The sequence below is a fragment of the Acanthochromis polyacanthus genome, chromosome 11, assembly GCF_021347895.1.
Source record: "Acanthochromis polyacanthus isolate Apoly-LR-REF ecotype Palm Island chromosome 11, KAUST_Apoly_ChrSc, whole genome shotgun sequence".
NCBI classification, from domain to species: Eukaryota; Metazoa; Chordata; class Actinopteri; family Pomacentridae; genus Acanthochromis; species Acanthochromis polyacanthus.
In genome coordinates this window covers 34,536,130-34,555,097 of record NC_067123.1, presented here as the reverse complement: position 1 = coordinate 34,555,097, position 18,968 = coordinate 34,536,130, and the positions used below count along the sequence as shown (strand labels likewise).

Sequence of the window (18,968 nt, the reverse complement as noted above, 5' to 3'; positions counted from 1 at the left end):
GGTTGTCTTACTGCCCAGTCTCTTAGAAACACCGATGGCCTTAACGTCCACTATCCTGGAAGGAAGGAGCAAATGTGGTCGGTCATGTGGTCTGATGAGTCCAGATTTAGCCTGTTCCAAAGTGATGGGGGCATCAGGGTAAGAAGAGAGGTGGATGAAGTGATGACCTCATCATGCCTAGTGTCTACCAGCCTGTGGGGGTCAGGGTTATGATCTGGGGTTGTTCAGGTTCAGTAACGTTATGTTCGCAAAGAACGAGGTCAGCTGATACCTGAATACACTGAATGACCAGGTCTTTATATCAATGGAGTTGGACTATGTTCATTTTGTCATTTCTTACTTTAGAATAGTGTTACTTTTAAACCGACAATCCATTAATGGAGTTCTTCTTCCCTGATGGTACGGGCGTGTTTCAACATGACGATGCCAGGATTCAATCATCTTTCTGTGAAAGAGTGGTTCAGGAAGCATCATATTCATTTGTGGACTGTCCTCCACAGAATCCAGACCAAAGCCACATTAAGAATCTTTGGGATGTGCTAGAGAAGGCTTTACACACCGGCCCAACTCTCCCCTCATCAATATAAGATCTTGGTGAAAAACGTATGCATCTCTGGACAGAAATAAATGTTGTGACATTGCAGAATCTTACTAAAACGATGCCACAGCGAATGAGTGTCATCCTCAAAGCTAAAGGCAGTCCAAAAAATGTTAGAGGGTGCAACTTTTCTTTGTCTGGGCAGTGTGTTTTACTCATTTTTCCCCACCAGGAGACATCTCAAGATCTTTTTAATGACAGTGCTGTACGATTACAACCAATTGGGGCGCGTGGGCATGAACACAAAAAGGATCAGACAAAAGAAAAAACTGATTTCAGACCTCATGTCGTCATACTGGTGTTTTTTGACTTGGCAGGGAGTGATAAGAAAAAGATGAGACACAGACGGATTCTCCCAAGTTCAAAGAAATTAGCACGCAAGCATCTTATAGCAGTTATGTTAAATTATAATTTGATATATTATTAAGATAACAAAGACAGACTTAATAAAAATGGCTCATACTTAGCTTATTAAGCAGAACGGGTATTTGCTGATCTCTATAATTCATTCAACGTTACATAACAACGTTTTTCAGGATGACATTTTGAGCATTGGGCAGTTTTCCGACACATTTAACATGCAAACGCTGGGATAAAGTGAGCATGATAGCAGATCAGCACTCGGTATTAGTACCAGAGATTATATTATAGGCTGTGTTACTTTATCAGGTGAGATATATTTGATATATGGAAATATCTGAAGGGGAATTGACTTTTTGTCAAATCATATATGGTGCATTCCAGTATCCATACTGAATCAGTGTGTCCCCATATATAGTAGGTCTAATGTAATATGCCAAAACTGACGGTGTAGTACACAAGCCAGCATGTTTTATGCCCATTCTGACCCACAATCCTCTGCACAGTTGCATCAAATTTGTCACGGTGTCTCTTACGAATATATAATTGCTTAAGCCACACACAGATGACAGCTTATTTCATACTGCACACTGCAACGGTCAAAGTTTAAGGGATAATATTAATACAGACAGTGCTTCAGAAAGTTCTCTGCTTTACCCAAAAACAAGAGGAGTAACTCATTTTGTGGCATGACTCTACTATATAGACTTGTCTCACTGTTAACAAAAATTAAAATGTTCAAAGCAAGCAACAAAAAAAAAAGAGTAAATCTTTGGCGTGCCTTTGCTCCAGGACAATGCCACAACATTAATTATGCTGCAACAATTACACTTCAGTTTTTATATATTTTTCAAACAGTGTCTGTTAGATAGGCTGCTGCAGTTCATCATTTTCTCTCCACTCGCTACGTTTTTCAGACAGAGGGAGAAATCATATTAAATATTCAATTTAATCCACTGAACCAAAAACCTGCCTGCGGTTTTGAATGCATGCTATTTTTTTAATTTATTTTTTAAATCACCAAAATTACACCATTTGTCATAGCAGGAATCTGTGGAAAGGGCAGCAATTTTCAGATCTTTAACTTTCCTTGAATCAGTCATGTGTGACTTTTGGTTCATTGGAAAAACACAAACAAATGTGAGCTAAAAATCACAATATTTTTATCATCATCATTTCACTCTCCATGTTTTATTTAAAAGTTTGCAAGAATAAAGCATTTGTTGTAACCAGATCCAAACAACAAAGAAACTACATTTCAGGGACTTTTTGGCTGAACTGTGTTGACCTGCAGGTTGTGTTTATACAGAGCAAAGAGGAGACAAGTATGAAAGCTAATTAACCGCTTGGGTTTTCACAGAGTTTACTCGCTGTGTTCTTTACCCACCTTGCTAAGTTGGCCCATCACTTCCCACAGTAAGCTGTGGAGCATGGACAGCTCTCTGCCGAGGTCGATGTAGCCCTCGAACCCTCCAGCGTTTCCACCGGTGTCCATGTTGGAAATCTCATAGAGGAACTGCTGCATGGAGCCCCACTCCATCTCCAGGAACTCATTCATGAAGTACATGTATTCTTCCTTAGGTCCAAATCTGCAAACATTACAGACACACGAAGACAAAGAAAAGAGCGTTAGCGCAGTGCACAGCCTGCAGTTCAACCAAGTGCAATGTATATAGGTTTTATGGATAGGAGTTAGGAAGCAGGATAAGATCTTGTATGCTAGTTATCATAGAAAGAACTTCAACAGGTGTGTGGACAGTGATTTTTCTTTTCTTTTCCTTTTTTATTTGGATAGGACAGTGTAAATTAATGAACATACAATCTGAAAATACTTTACACAAGGTTGCAGTAAATTCGCTGGATTTAGCACAAGGCTAATTTCCATCTGTTGTCCCACACACCAAAGAAAAACATACATGGATACAGACATAGAAAAAACAATATAATAAACAAAGACAACAAAAATTGAATATTGGCTGGGTTAAATCTACCCTAAAGTGCTACTTTTTTTTTTTTTTTTTTTTTAGAAAAGTGCTCTCTTGGCACAGCCTGTCATAAAGTAGTTAAAAAGCCTGTTTTTAAAGTACCTGAATTTCTCAATGTTCACACGTTTGAGTGTTAATCAGCCATGCCTCAAACTGTCTCTTAAAGCTGACAAAGGTGGAGCATTCTCTGATAGCTAAAGGTAAAGTATTCCAGCTTGTACAACCTTTAAATGATCATCTGTGCAAAGGAGGACTTTCTAAATTTTACTTCATAGCCACCCATGATGGCTGACCTTGTACCACCAATGCCACTTTCTTGCTTTTGTTCTGATTTTTTTTTTTTAGTTATGAGTCCTATATGAGTTCATATTCTGGATATTATGTTGAGAACTCTTTTATTCAAACCCAAGTTTACATTCATCTTACATACATCTTATTTTCAGCATCCAGATTTCAGACCATCTGTGTTGGTGGCCTTTGACTTCTCCTCATCCAGCAAATCTGTTGTTTCTACTCTCACTCGGTTAGCTCAAGAATTAGAAAATGAGCTCAGTTTAGTTTCAAGCTGTCTGGACTTTGCTTCACTTACAAATTTACCCAATAGATTTAGCTTCTCCATCCAAATATTAGTAGTAAAGACAGAAACAGCAGTAAAAACAGTAATATTTATTACCACTGTCTGGCTTTCAGCTGTATCTCAGCGTGCAGACCCTCACTACGTGGCCATCACCAGCATATTTCTTTATTTATGTGACGCTGCAAACTTCTATGTAACTTGTACTATGTGTTGTTGCTCTAAATAATGTAGAGCTGGGAAACTAGAGTGCATGTAAACACATTTAATGTGTAATTCATGACTGCTGTTAACAGTATGTTGGTAATTTAATCTTAACTCAGGTTCCGTTTAGCAGCTTTCAAATGCACCTCATGGCCTTCATCAGCTTTGCATTTGCCCATTTCTTATGATGAAGCCTAAATACATAAGCAGGTGTTTATAAAGGGGAGACTATTACTGGGTCATTTTGATAAAATGGTGTTTTGCATCAAATGTGAAAGTCCTCTTTGGCATTTGACTCCTGAGTCAGAATAAAAGTAGTTAATGGACTATGGGCTGTGCTTTAAATCTGAAAACAATGAAAAACAACCTGCTCCAAAAGCCAAACATTTAACTTACAGTAATTTAAAACAGAAAAAAAACAGCAAATCCTCACGTTACGGAAGCCATTTTACATAAACTCTTGATTTGTTTGAAGTTACACTTGATTATTAGCATTTCAGGCAGTACATTTTCTGTTATTTAATTCACTGACCAGTTGTTTAAGCTTCATAGGGAATCATAGAGCTAAGGCAGCAAGCAGGAAGTTCATCTTGAAGGTCACATTGAGTTTTTTAGGTATCTGATGACACACAGTGAAATGTTTCAGGGAGCCAGAAGTATAAGAGGTGTGACCTTGTAAATATTTCAGCAATTAAGTTCTTTAACTGAGTCCTATAAATTAGTAGACAGCATTTCTGATGTCATAATCACAACTTCCTATTTAAGCCAGAGGAATTTGGTAAAATATTCAAAAATATGTCAGTGCAGGGTACACAGTGAAGTTAAGAACAAATGTGTTGCAGCAGAGTGTGGGTGACTAACAGCTTATACTGTCTCAGTCGGAACCGCGAGCTTCTATTTCCACGATGTTCCTCGGTGACATGCATCCCACAAGCATCAAATGCCTGCACAGCTAAAAATGAAATGAGTCAAATTAGTGTAACGTGAAGACAGACACTCACTTGCTGAAGCTGGCCAGGTTCTGCATCACCTTGGCGATGAGGGTGAGCGTTCGGGACGTGCGTTCGGCGGGATACTCCTGCATCAGGTTGAACAGGGAGGGCGACATGATGGCTGGGCACATGAAGCGCAGAAACAGGGAGGAGCTGATGAGGCTGTCAGCCAGATCCTCTCTTCCACGCTCAGCACATCTGGCTCTCCATGAGGCGAAAACTTCCTTCAGCTCCCGGGGAAATATGCTGAAACGAGAACACAGTTTTCATTACAACTGTCAAGGAGAACAGCAAGATAAAATGCTGCAGTTTTTCTGGAGGCCCCCAGGAATTCAAGGTCAGGACATTAAAGCGTATGGAAAACTACCAACTATGATACCCTACCCAGATGGAGAATGTGTTTATTCAATATTTTTTACACAGTTTAACATGAAATTGATGAATTTGCTAGTGTTTCCAGTCAAATGACTGGGAAAACATCTTAATCCTAAATGATTAATGGAGTAAATTATGTGTAGGTATGTGCAGAGTTTGTGGAAAAATAAACTTTTCATTTTCTAGTTACTATGAAGATTCATATGACATTCTAATGAATTGCAAATTAAATGCAACTGCATTGATTCAAACCAAATTATAAACAATTGCGCTTGAAGTTTTTGTAATTTCTTTGAATAAATGTGTTTGTATTAAATTACATAATATAATAATAATAATTATTATTATTATTAGTTTTATTATTAGTATTATTGTTATTATTATTATAAATGTGTGTATTCTGTAATTAATTAATTTATTCATAAACCACTGTTTTATTTATGTATTTTTTGTGTCTAGTTTTTTTATCCCTGTTAAATATAGTATTTTTCAGTTTCAGTTTCACATTTTTAACTGACCCCACATTCAACAGCCAAAATAGACAAAACTGAGTCCAGACAGAAAGTTACATTCCTGAGGCTGTTTAAGGATCCGCATGGCATCGGTCAGCACACATGCAGAACAGCTATACATATTAGCATATAACTTTCTGAGGGTGCAATGTGGGCAAAACTGACCAGAGAGAGTTGATAATCTTGCAGAGTAAGAGTTCGCAGCACATGCGGAGGTTGGCTTGATGGTCAGCGAGGACGGACGGTGGGACGCGCATGGGATCCACCTCACAGTTCTCCTCAGACTCATATAAGGCTCGAATAAAGTCACCTGAAAGTTGCAGATGGCACTGTCATTACGCTTTCTGGAAAAATGCAAAATATTCATCTGTAAGTAAATGTTCAGCGAGGACACATTTGCACATTCACCGATCATCCAGAACATTAAAACAACTGACAGGTAAAGTGAATAACATTAATCATGGCGCTACAAAGGGTCCTGTCAGTGGGTGGGATATATTAGCAAGAAAGTGAACAGGCAGTTCTTGAAGTTAATGTGTTGGAAAAACAGGCAGAGTTAAAGATCTAAATGACAGGTGCCAAATGTGTGCTCATGTGTGCTCGTACATAAACACGCCCAGTTCGATACACATTGCTGTGCATGATTTTGCATTTTTCCTTTTCATCAGCAGTTTGTAATAACAAAATAACAAATATTCCTGCGAAAGTGAAAAGGAGACAGCTGCAATCTAGGACATTGCAAATTTTAGATACTCAAGAACCATAATTTCTGTTTGTTTACCCTGAAACTCTGAAAGCACGCATTTTCAAAGTGAAAATCAGTTGGTATGTGTGCATCAAATGCATCTGATTCCGGCTGGTTTGCATGAAGAAAAACCTTTTTCACTGTCGGAAAAAAACTAGCAAATAAAAATTGGCATATAACATTGTGACACATAAATGCTATCAAAACACGATTCCTACTAGCTAATGTGACTTTTAGATTATTCTTCTTAGATGCCAGTTTCTTTCCTAAAATTCTGCCATCACCAATTAGAGCAATTTGAGAAAATGTCATCCCAAATGTAGATCAAACAAGCTCCAACATCCAACAAAGTCACAATCATTTTTTACTGAATAACAGATGCTGTTCATGATAGAATTCAGCCTCGTCTAGCTTTTGTGATGGAAACATGTGAGGCGGTGGGGGAATAACAGACACAGTGATGTGCATTAGCATGTCGTTATGACTACGATGAGCCTTACCTATAGCATCCTTGAGGTATCTATGACCTATCAGTTTGAGGTACTCTTCCACAGCCTTTGTAGCGAGCGTGTTCTCCCGAAAGATCAAGTGCTCACGGTCCATGAATCGATCTACCTCACACATGGCCATGTCTGACAGGAACTCCTGAGAAGAGATTAGGCTGCAGTTCAGTGGAGCGCACACAAAGGAAATGACATTTTTCTCTCTAAATTTACTGCACTTAAAAAAAAAAATCGAGCTCATCGAGCGTAGTGACAGAACAGCAGCTGGGTCAATATATAATTGTTGGACTTTTTGGAACATAGTTGACAGGTATCATAGCTGACATTTTTGCTGTTTTCAGGCCTAAAATCAACATGGCCTCCGAGAACCAAACACCACATGGCATTTTTACACAAAGATTCTTCTGAATATTATATATACAATTGAGTAAAACTGAAATAGAAAGTTATTTATAAAGATATTGTAGTAAACCTTTTGGGATGCCATAAATCCACGCTTGACTCACACACTACTTTATATTAAATAACTCAGAAAGCCTTGGAGTCTGGCCAGCCTTTTCTTCAGGAGGAAATGACATCATGTGGAGCAGGTCATGTGATCTGGAATTAACACACTTCCTTGAGAGGTGTTTTTGTAATGGGGAACTTAGTTGAAAGTGATTTCTTGGACACAGATACAAGTTGTTATTTTCCATATAAAACTTGATATATTGCCAAAAAAAGAAATATCTGTCATGATTATCTCAAATTAACAAAAATAATAATTTCTGAATAAGCTTATTTTGTTATTGTTTATCTAACTAGAAGGTGGTTGTTATTAAATTGTGATTATTATTTAGTTGACATTTTATTGATATCCAGTTATTTTTATTAATAAGTGATTGTTTCCATAATAAATAATGATGGAATTTGTAAAGACATGATCATAATGAACACAAAAAACATTTTTTTAAACTTTTAATAAAAATGTATGCAAGATATATCTCATGGACCTCAAAAGTCCCTCAATTATACATTGACCCAGCAGCTATTCAGGACAAAACGACACACCATCAGGCTACATTTGACCCTTTGTGTACCTTCGTCTTCCCCGTGCTTTGAAGGATGTGCACCAGAGCAAACGCCACCTCCTCTTTGCTTTTAACGCTCAACAGCGGCTCCAGGACTGCACACAGTGTTCGGTAGTTGTTGGTGATGTACTCTGCAAACTCCTTGTACAGCTCCATCGGGAGGATGTTCATCGTCTGGTAGCGAGATTTGACGCGTAGCGAGGCGTTGATCACTTTGGCGCTTCCGACGCCACCGCTTTTGGCCAGAACACTGGACTGTATCACCGGGTACCACTGCTCGACAAACTGCCGGCCTGTGATGCTTGATATGGGGATGCTGACAAGGCCAAGGTATGTGCTTTTTTCCTAGATTGCCAACAAAAACACACATTAAGACGGATAGACGTCTTCAATTTGTCTGCAACAGGGAACACAGGATTACATATGGGTGACATCACTGAGACACTTCCTTTACCTTGCGTCTTTTTTTGTCCGTTTCCTTGTAGAGGTGCAAACGAAGGCTACGAATGGTAGGCAAATTGTTAAACTCAAAATGCTCGCCCCAGAAGACGGTGTCGGTCCGGGGTTTGCTGGTGGTGCGTGCGTACAGCATGTCATCCAGACACAGTTCACAATAGTAGCGTTTCTTAGCTGGAAGGTCTCGAGCTTCGATGATCCACAGTTTGAGCACATTGTCAACCCGTCTGCTGTTATCCTTAAAGTGAAACGAGGAGTTCTGTTACTGCATTATAACTGTCCTTAATGTTACAGCCTTCATTAGTTGGCTGTGGAGTGACAAATCACCGGTGGTTCGGTTACACATTGTTGCTCAGCTTCAGAATCTGGAGCATTGAAATCTGTTGTGCTGAATTTACCTTGTTCGGTTTGATGGCTCGTTGCAGATTTTCAATCCACTTGTCTCTTTCTGAAGCTGAACGGCAGGCAAAACATTTTGTCCCTGAATTGGTGGTTACCTGCAGGTAAAACTTATCATTTTAGTCATTCGTGATGATGAAATATTCTTGATATGGCTACAACTAACAATTACTTTCATTACTCTGACCCCTAAAATGGACCAGCAGTTTTGAATAACATGGTGCTTTTGTAAAAATAAATTTAAAAAAATGCAAAATGACACCATTTATCAGAGGCAGAAAACACAAAAACAGAGAGAACTGTTGTTTTGTACATTTTGAGAGATGAAGCACTGCGGTGCCCACTCCTCATTTGCATAAAGTCGAGGTCTCAGCTTCTTTATGCAAATCAGGGGCATCAGGCCACCACTTGATATTTCTAGAAACCATCCAAAAACTTTTAAACTAACTTCTGTCAGTGTAAAATGAAGACAGAATTAGGAAATGGTAGGCCACTTTTCTTGCACCAAATGGTTTTAGAAACACATTTTGGTGAACTCTTTTTACAATATAAGGGAAAGTTTCCAATTGAGCTGCCATGATGGTCCAATTTTAAGTCCAGGGGCAAGCAGTCTACAAGTGAAGCCTCTGTCCAATCAGATGCAGGCTGTAGAAGGGTGGAGCCTGTGTTGGATTTCTATTTAAGAGCACCTGTCAATCACCTATTGTGAGGCATCTAATGCTGAGAAGCAGCCAGATGTCTTGCATCTATAAATGCCTTGTGGACATATACCATTGGCTTAAAATCTTCATATTTCATCAAGTCACTTTAATCTACATGTTTCATTCAGAATTTGCCAAAAAGAAACCATTTGCTCAAACCAGATTTTGTTTAAAAAAAAAAAAAAAAAGCACAAATTTTGCATTCCTTGACACAAAAAAGAAGTACTGGTAACATCTGTGAGTACTTGGAAAAATTATATACATGTCAGTTCAGTCAATTAATGTAAAATAAATCATCTGAAAAAAATCTACCTTTTATTTATATATATAATTTATGTAATTTGACATTTGTGCATGTTGATTCCATTTTTTTTTTTGTAAAATAAATAATGAAATTAAACTTTTCTTTTTCCCTGTTTAATGATCTATGGTGTTCTACCAGTGTTATATTGCACAAAAGACATTTCTAAGTTCTCTCTCCTTCTAGTTAAGGTTGTGCTGTGATTTTACATTACAGTGAAAAATGAGCCCACAGCAGCGCTCCATTTAGACGGTCGCCAGGTCGCCGCCAGCGCTGGGAATGATAGGAGGTTGATGACATCATACAAAGTGGCTGCCTCCATGAAGAAAACATGATACGCGGTTCAGCTCGATCGAGCGCTCGATTTGGACGGTCGCCGGGTCGCCATTTGCGACGTTTTTAGTCGCAAATGGCGACCCGGCGACCACAGATTTGGACGGTCGCCAGACCTGGCGACCGTCTAAATCGAGCACTGCCACAGTGAGTAACAATTTGTAAGAAGCATAAAAACCCAAGTTTACATGTTTCAATTGCTTGTTTTTGACCATCTAAAACCTGCAAAATTCCAAATGACTGATTTATAAACCACACAAAAAGAGGAACTCTGGAAATTCAATAAGCCAGAGCCACTAAAAGCTTCAACATATTTGCTAAATGAAAGACTTAAGCTGAATAATCAACTGAACTGTTTCAGCACTAACTCCCTAAACTATGAGTGAAGTGCTTTGTAGTACTTCACTGCTTCATAAATACAGTGAGAATGAAAAAAATAAGAAACTAAATCCAGTAGAAGGCAGTAGGTGTGTAACGGTACACGTATTCGTACCAAACTGTTCGGTACAGGCCCGTTCCGTTCGGTACAGAGGTGTACCGCGGTACAAACATTTTAAGACTATTAAGAATGTACAGAACTGTTTTAATGGCGAAACCTAAAACTTCATAGTGCCCACAGTTGCGGTGGACCTCCTCCGGCTCACACAGTCGCGCAGTATTGCGGAACTAAAAACAAGTAGTTTCCAGGGAACCACAGGATGTGACAGATCGTTATTCTCCTGCAGGTGTTGTGCAGAGTTATGCCTGCCCGCCGATATCTGCATGCAGGTCGGGGGAGCACAAGCTTTCATATAACATCTTTTCATTATCAAGAAGTACTGTACCAGAGAAAACAGTTTGGCGTTTCATAGTTTCCGTTTTAGCGGAGCGGGCGCAACCTGCATGCAGATATCGGCAGGCAGGCATAACTCGGCACAACAGGGGCTTCATGGCTAATGCTAGCAACAACGAGAAGAAGCTAGAGCTGGAAGACGCTCCATTTGGGATCACTTTGGTTTCCCAGTGAGGTACGAAAAAGGAGAAAAATAAGTGGTCAAGACGAAAGCCGTATGCCAACACTGTGAAGCAGTCCTCAACTATGCATCCAGCAACAGGTCAAACTTAGACACACATTTGAAAAAGCACCATCCAAGCATAACTATTCCCACTGCTAGGAAAAAACAGCGAACTGTGCAAACGATGCTCCCAACATCATTTCATTAAACCCTGCCTAGCAATTCATAACGGGCTAAAGCAATAACCAAGTCCATTGGTGTTTTCATAGCATCAGATCTACGGCCATACTCCGTTATTGAGAACTGAGGTTTTACAGTTATGATGAGGTCAGCTTACATTAACTTTACATTATTGCTGTGCTCTTTGCTATAGATAAATGATTATATTGTGTATTTTCTTAGCCTACAACTAACTAAATGCCATTGTTTGTTTGTTTTTTTAGCAGTTTCATTAAAATATATTTCCTCTTTTAGGTGATAGAGCCCCATTATGAAGTTCCTTCTCGTCCACACTACAGCCATAAAGTCATACCAGCTCTTATATCAGCAGGGTTTTTTTCCTTCTATTTTTCCCCTTAACTGAGAACCGAACCGTGACTTTCGTACCGAAATATGTACCGAACCGTGATTTTTGTGTACCGTTACACCCCTAGTAGGCAGGCGAAACCATGGAGAAGGTTAAACAACTTAACAAACCTCAAAGCAGTACTCTTGTCCTAAAATGCTAGAGTGGACAGGTTTGATTATGGCATCTTCATCCAAAACTAGGTCCAAAGCCTCTGCAGCACTGCTAGGAGAAAGAAGGGACTCGTGGGAGTGGGATTCTTTGAAGCTTTGCATCAAGCGAGTCCTAGCAAGAGAAGAACAAGAAGAAAAGATTTACTCACTTTCAGTATTCAGATATGATTATATTGGTGTTCTCATATCATACAACATGAGTCACTGCAGCTCCAAAATCCTTGTGTACCACTCCTGCACTTTCAGTGTGATTTTTGAGGTTTGATCCTTTTATAATGAGTTTTTTTTTAATGAAAAGAAAAACTTAAGACGACCAGATTTCCCTTCTTGTGTTTGCAGTTTGGTCTATTGACTCGGCTCATGTGACTCATAGTGCAAGTGAGGAAACGGTCCACAGTGGCTCAGATTGAGGTGTTGTCTGGAAATGCAATCCTTTAATTGCCTATAACCACTCTCGAATTTTTAATAAAGCTAATCTAATGTTGGGTATTGCCCACTGTGGGGCCAAAATGGAAGCTAAAAGGAGCAGCTCAGCACTTGCAGTCTGCAAAAACACCCGAATGCAGTCCTAAAAAGGGATGGAGAATTATAGAGTAACCTTTAGAAGAGGGCAGCGCCATGATGTATACAGAGAAGTGGTGGAATTGGAAGCAGAAAGGTGAACAAAGATCATCTTTAAGGCAAGCGAGGTCAGCGTGGCGACTGAAAACATGCAGTCGGAAAAATCATTTTGTTGCTGAGAGCAGTGGGGGAAAGAAAGCAGAGCTGCATTAAAGCTTAAATCAGTAGAACTTACAGTATGTGAGTGTTACCATCTCAGCCAGTGAGTGGGTGCCTGGCCTTTAGGTTCAGCTGGAGCTGTTCAGGGTGAGAGGCAGCAAATAGAAACTCAATGTGAACCAGTAAATTGATTTGCTGGTGGAGAGAGATATAAGATACAGAGGGCAAAGTTCCAGTTCAGCAGCCAAAAATAATTATTAAGCTGCTTTGGTTGAACATTTTGGGATATATAAGATTCTTCTCTTTCTCTTCTAAGTTAGACGAGAAGATTGCTGCCACCCTTACGCATTTACATGATTGTATTACCCAGTAAAAATCCTGTAAAACCAACAGAAAATCCTTAGAATCTACACATAGCAGCAAGATGCATTAGATATAAAAAAGAAAATCAACAAAAAGTGATGTTTAACAGCATAATCGTATCAGCGTCTGGTGTGTATAATGCAAAAGAAAGATTTAAATAGAAACTGCATCATAGGAATTAACATGACAGGGAGAAATAAGCAGAGTTGAAGCTATACTTTCTGCAGTTTTGCTGTCGTGGGTCACTGACATTGACTGAATATCTACCACTCACATGATCTCTCATCTACGATTTGAGGCATACATCCATAAGTACTTTAAATAGGAGAAATGTCAAATAATTTACATAAGTTGACAAGTAGGCTTGTGCTTAGACGTGAAGCAAAAGTAAGCTGATGATTAGCTTCACTTAACCCCAAATCCTGCTGGTGGGGTTTGAAAGAAATGTTAAATAACACCAAAATTACCCCAATTATCACAGCTAGAAATTCATCTTTAAGATCATCTGGGAACTGTATATGACTGACTTCAGGTTGCATCAGGAAAATGAAAAATCTATCCTTAAAATTGTTATATTTCATTAAAAATCACTTTACGTGTCTCATTTAAAAAGACAAACAGTTCTGCGCTCCTAAAACCAATCAAAAAGCAACTGTGACTAGCAGTTGTATGACAAAAATTCAGGAACTATTCAGCTGAACTGCAGGCTGTGTTTACACAGAATATATAGGAGACAAGAATGGAGTCAAATCAGAAATAGAGGAGGGAGGTTGCCACCCACCTCTCCTCCTACTCTCCACCCAGACTCTGCCTTGGCTCCACCCATGTAGTCACTTGGAAACTGCGATGTCAAAGGGACGACGAGTTTATTTTTTTAAATCTGATTTGTAGCTCAGTGAGTTAAGGGTTTGCCTATGGAGCTGCAGGTTGCTGGTTCAAAACCAGACCCTTCTTAAATTTTATGAAAAACTTAGACAAAGACACAAATGCCAGTGGTAGGTCTTGAACCTGCTGCCTTCCACTTGGTAGTCTCTTTCTTATCCCCCTGAACTACTCACTTAGATACTAATGCTTTTTTTTTTTTTTGCACATTTATCTTCTATTTTTTGCCGTTTGAGTTTTTTTTTTTAACTCGAGTCTCGACTCGACCGTTTTTCCCAGGAGGTTGAACTTCAGCCTCTGTGCTGGTGGGTGGAACCCTTAGTTCCAAGACTTTCCAAAGCCTCCAGACCTCCTGAGTCCTCAGAACCTGAGCTTTCAGACAGTCTGAGGGCTGAAATTTTGTAAGTCCCACAGTAGATCTCGGTTAGATTTAACTTTGAGACAGTCAAAAGACTGATATCGTCTAAGTTTGAGTGATTCACTGTTAGTTTGAACCTTTTGACAGTCTGAGGACTGAAATCTTGAAAGTTCTTGAGTACTCCTGTTACTTTGAACCTTTAGACAGTCTGAGGACTGAAAATCTAAAAGTTCTTGAGTAGATCTGTTAGTTTGAACTTCGTGGTTAACAGAAGCCTTAAAACTTGTGACCATGAGTCTTGATTTCACATTTAGACCATCCATCTGAGTTCTTCTCAGACCTTCACCTGTGGGGTTTTTAGAAATCCTGAACAAACTTTGATTCTCTTCACTGAACAGTTAAGTTTGTGGAGATCAGAAGGTACCATTAGTTTGATCAATGCCTTCAACTACTAGTAGACTTTATTTGGAAAGTTTTCTGAAATGAGCGCTCAGTAAATCTGTCCACAATCAAACCAAGGACATAGAAAGAGGAAATGTTTGAACAACTTGATGTTTTTACTAGAAAACACTAAGACCTTTACCCGTTTTTGCTCTTTTTGTCTCTTCTGTTTAATTTGATCTTCTAAAGTCTAACTGGTGTCTTTTCAAATGTTTTGTCTTTAGTTAGATTATTCTTAAATGTTTAGTTTCACTCTTTTCTCACCTTTTATTCTTTTCTAATGTCCGATTTGATTTCAAAATGTTTGTTTTAGTGTTTAATTGTTGTTTTTTTCAAATGTTTTATCGGCTTCTTGGAAAAATTTCCTTTTCTTTCCCAATGTTTAATTTTAAGATTAAATCTTTAAGGGGTTTCTTTTTAAATCTCATTTCTACTCTGAAGCTCACCTTCTCCTGCTCAAACTGCTGACAAATGTTTCTGCTGCTCTAAAGTCTGGTCTCCAGAACTTCCTAAAAACTCTCCAAGTCTCTTCTGCTGCAGGTTGCTTTGTAGGACTGTTACAGAAAACCTCACTAAACCACATGGAGGGGCCTCAAGATAGTCGTCCAAATGAAACCGTATAAAAACCAAACTAGCACAACCCATAAGCTAAAGTCTCCTGCAGCCTACCAGAGAAGCTCTTTAAACAGAGAATCAGGACAGGAACTCTTACCTTCTGGACAACCAAGAATACAGACAAACAAGAATACACAAACAAGAATACAGAATGTGTCTGACCATAAACTTCTAAAGACTCACTACAGCCAAGATAAAGACACAACTCAGCTGCACCAAATCCACTAATCACTGCACATATTAGCACCACGTGCTAACTGTGGCTAAAGAACCACATCTACCAAGACAACTATCCAGTATAAAGCCCTAAAACACACCAAGAAACACATTAAAGAGGATTTTACTGCTGGAAGCTGCAAGCCAACACCTAAAGAACAAACTAAAGCAACAGAGCCAAACCCAGTTCAGTGAAGAGAAGCAGAGGAAATGTTTGACTGCAACCTAATAAGACACTGAGCAGCTCAGGTGTTCCTGATAACACCAAGCAGCCACCTGGACAGCCAATAGGAACACAGCTTACTGGAAGTCCAGAGGGCTGGCTTAGTGAAGTAAATTTAGTTTAAAGTTGAAGCAGAAAATTAACAAAGAAAGTTTAAAACCACCTTCTGATACCTGAAATCTCTGAGTTTTCACACAAAGAACGCCTGAACATGTCAAACTGGTTTCATAGTAGAACCTTCACTGTAAAAACGTCATAGTATGGTGTGTTGCTCAAAAAACATTACGACCGGCTGTCTGGGGTCGCCGAGGAGCAAAAACAGGGCAAACACTGGTTTCCAGGGGGTTAGGAGGGTATTTATTTGAAAGAATTTACAACAACACATGTGAGCAGAAAAATCGCAAAGTCTATCTTTAGTTCAGCTGAAAATATTAGTTTTTGTCTTTTTTATGGACCAAACTTTTCAGGAAGTAGATGAAGAATAATTAAAGCTCTCATGTAGAAGTCCAACTTATTTTGGATCCTTGTGGAGAGTTTAATCTTAGAGTGTGTAAAGCTGTTGAGTTTTTAGAGTCACATGGATTGTTTTGACATTTAATAGAGAGTTTAGTGTCTGATTGTAATTCTGTTCAGTGAATGGATAATTTAAGTTATGAGGATATCTTTTGTTTTTGCTTCAGCACTTTTTATTGTTTAGTTGGCTGATGTGGTCAACTTGAAACTGCTGAGTGTGTGCATTAGAATCCTCCAAGACAAATCTTGCAAAGTGGTTGATGGAGCTATTTCAATTCTGCATAGATTTATGGAAAATACTGAAATGTGTTATGCACATCCAGCCACAGAACTTTCATCCATATTTCACATGAAGAACCATTTTCAATACTGCCTGCCCTTGCTCTGTTTTTTTTTTTCAGATTTTTCTTTAGCTCAATGTTTTTTATTATTATCCCTTAATGTTATCTCTATAGTAAGATTTTAACAGGCAAAATGCTCTTAAATTGCACCAGAATGCAGGAAATAGGATCAATAATTTTCAAAATTAGATACCCTGTAGTATCCCGCACAAACCAAATCTCACTCTAGGATCTGGTCACAAGTTGTCAGCCCTGGGAGTAGCATCAATCTTTTTCATCTCTTTGTCTAAAAGCAAACAAGTAAATTTGTGTAACAAATTTTAGAACAACTCCTTCATAATTATCTGACAATTTAAAAGAGTGTTGTTGTGAAAATGTGGGGTTTATCTGCATCAAAAAAAGCTTTGGCTAGCATGCTGCTTCATCATTATCATTGGTGAGAAAAATGGGGGAAGAGGACAGAGAGCAGGACAAATAAAAATAAACACCTTATAATTATGCAGGAAAGGGGGGGGGGGGGGGCACTACATTAGGGTCCAGATTTAATGTTGATCAGAGGTGCAGTGAATCATCCAGTCCGAGGAGCTGACAGTGCCATCGCCGAACACAGTACATGATAAAATGCTTTGCAACAGCGACTTGGCAGCAGAGGTACAGCAGCTGCGTTGGAAAGCTAGAGTGTGAAGTTGGATGCTGTGGGTTTATAGGAAAGTCAACTTAACACTACTGAGTGAATTAAGCGTGTGTGGGCAGAACTCAAAGCAGGCTGTGAAGGCAGCTGTCTGAGGCAGCGGTGATCGGCTGTGGTTAAAGGGGAAAGCAGGCTGGCTGAGGCAGAGAGCCGCTTTAACCCCAACACCATTAAGCTTCCCCACCGCCACAGCCTTCACTGCTGCCTCCACGGAACAACCCCTTGGTTTAATATATAATTTGTTTTAACATTTGAACTTGGCTCCTGCATTGAAGCTCACCCCGCATTTAAGAACGAAAGGTTTTTACAGCCTTTGCTAAACGCCACATTCCTCATCTCCGAGTATTGGGCGTCCACACCTGCCCTAAAAATGTCTGTTACGCATCTCCTGTGGTGAGAGGAAAGTGTGCTGTCAGCATTGCATGGCTTTACTTTCTCCCTGTCTACATCTTTGTATTTCCCATATGTGTGTCGTGACTGGATTGTGTGAGGACTGCATAAAATTTTGATCACAATGCGAGCAGGATTCCACTGGGATGTGACCCCACTCTAGAATACAGAACAAGAAATCGTCATGAGAGACTCTAGACCTGGAAGCGACTGCATACTGACATGATCGGATGATAGAAATCACACACACGTGACAAATGTGACCACAGTGTAGTTCTTTCGTTTCCACTGAAATGTCCAAGAGTATTTGGACGCAATTTAACAAAATCTTCACTCATTGAAGATTTGAGTTTTACATCTTCTCATCTTAGTTGGATCTTCTTCAAGTAAAAATATTTAAAACAATTTATCATACTAAAATACTGTATATACCAACAATCCAGTCTGCCGAGAGGGATAATCATCTTAAAACTATTCAAGAAATATAGAATGAAAACTCAATAAAAAAAATACATGAATCCAAGGAGTAGGAGTAGCTATTTAAATAAATGTGCATATAATCATGCTCCTATTGTTTAATCTACTGTGTAGACATTAAATGAACTGAACTAACCAACCTTTTCCATGTACTGAGAATACATCCTCTGGCTTCAACAAGCTTTTCTAAGTCCTCACTTCTTCGTTTATTTTCTGCTCATGTAAACGTCACAGCTCTGACAGCAGCTTGGCAATGATTGGATAAATTGTTTTGCAATGTTTCTATTAATATCACTCAAATGAATATCTGCAGTCGCTGCCTGAGAGCAGTCTGCAACCATCTGTGAAGGTATCACTAAAGGCAATGTCCTTCATTCAGTGGGACTCTGCTTCCGTCAGAGCGCTTGATGAGGAGCCACAGTCGGAGTGAAGGGTGTCATCTGAAATGCTCAAAGCACCGCTGGCAGTGTGAGATTCATCCGCTTTCTGCTTCGGCCACATAAATAAAGAAGTGGCTCTTAAAAGCAGAGAATGGATTTCAGTTCTGTCATGAAAGGATTAAAGCACATCTTTCCTCAGGATAACATAAATCCTAAAGGTAGCATGTTAAGCATGCTATGTGAGTAATGATTCTGAAGTGCAGATAAGGCTGATGGTTATTCATTGGTTTGTAGAAAGACCTTAAAAGGAGATTTTCTTATTATTATGCATTGAGTTCTATCAAATTGCACAATTCAGTGTCTATATAGTCCTTGATTCTTGACATTCTGGCCTTTTTTGGCCTAATCAAACTTTATTTTGAAGCTATTATTAAGAACATGGACCACTGACTGCACATAAAGATGGACAAACTTCCTAAAACTGCAACCATAATGGAGGCACTTGAGTGAAAGAGTG

At 39.1% G+C, this 18,968-nt stretch overlaps 2 protein-coding genes across 5 annotated transcripts in view; both read right to left on the bottom strand.

Moving 5' to 3' along the window:
• Positions 1-18,968, bottom strand: part of vps72a (vacuolar protein sorting 72 homolog a) — a 113,550-nt gene that overhangs the window by 56,800 nt on the left and 37,782 nt on the right. The window lies entirely within an intron of this gene.
• Positions 1-18,968, bottom strand: part of LOC110965309 (ras/Rap GTPase-activating protein SynGAP-like) — a 75,511-nt gene that overhangs the window by 36,216 nt on the left and 20,327 nt on the right. For 3 of the 4 annotated variants that reach the window (XM_022214343.2, XM_022214504.2, XM_022214582.2), the window contains 8 exons: positions 11,800-11,953; positions 8,773-8,871; positions 8,373-8,633; positions 7,928-8,263; positions 6,846-6,990; positions 5,766-5,910; positions 4,723-4,959; positions 2,346-2,547 (listed from right to left, as the gene is read on the bottom strand). In XM_022214343.2, the coding sequence (XP_022070035.1) occupies positions 2,346-2,547; positions 4,723-4,959; positions 5,766-5,910; positions 6,846-6,990; positions 7,928-8,263; positions 8,373-8,633; positions 8,773-8,871; positions 11,800-11,953 (1,579 nt within the window). The remainder of the gene's footprint in view (positions 1-2,345; positions 2,548-4,722; positions 4,960-5,765; positions 5,911-6,845; positions 6,991-7,927; positions 8,264-8,372; positions 8,634-8,772; positions 8,872-11,799; positions 11,954-18,968) is intronic. The other variant, XM_022214426.2, reaches the window with a different exon arrangement.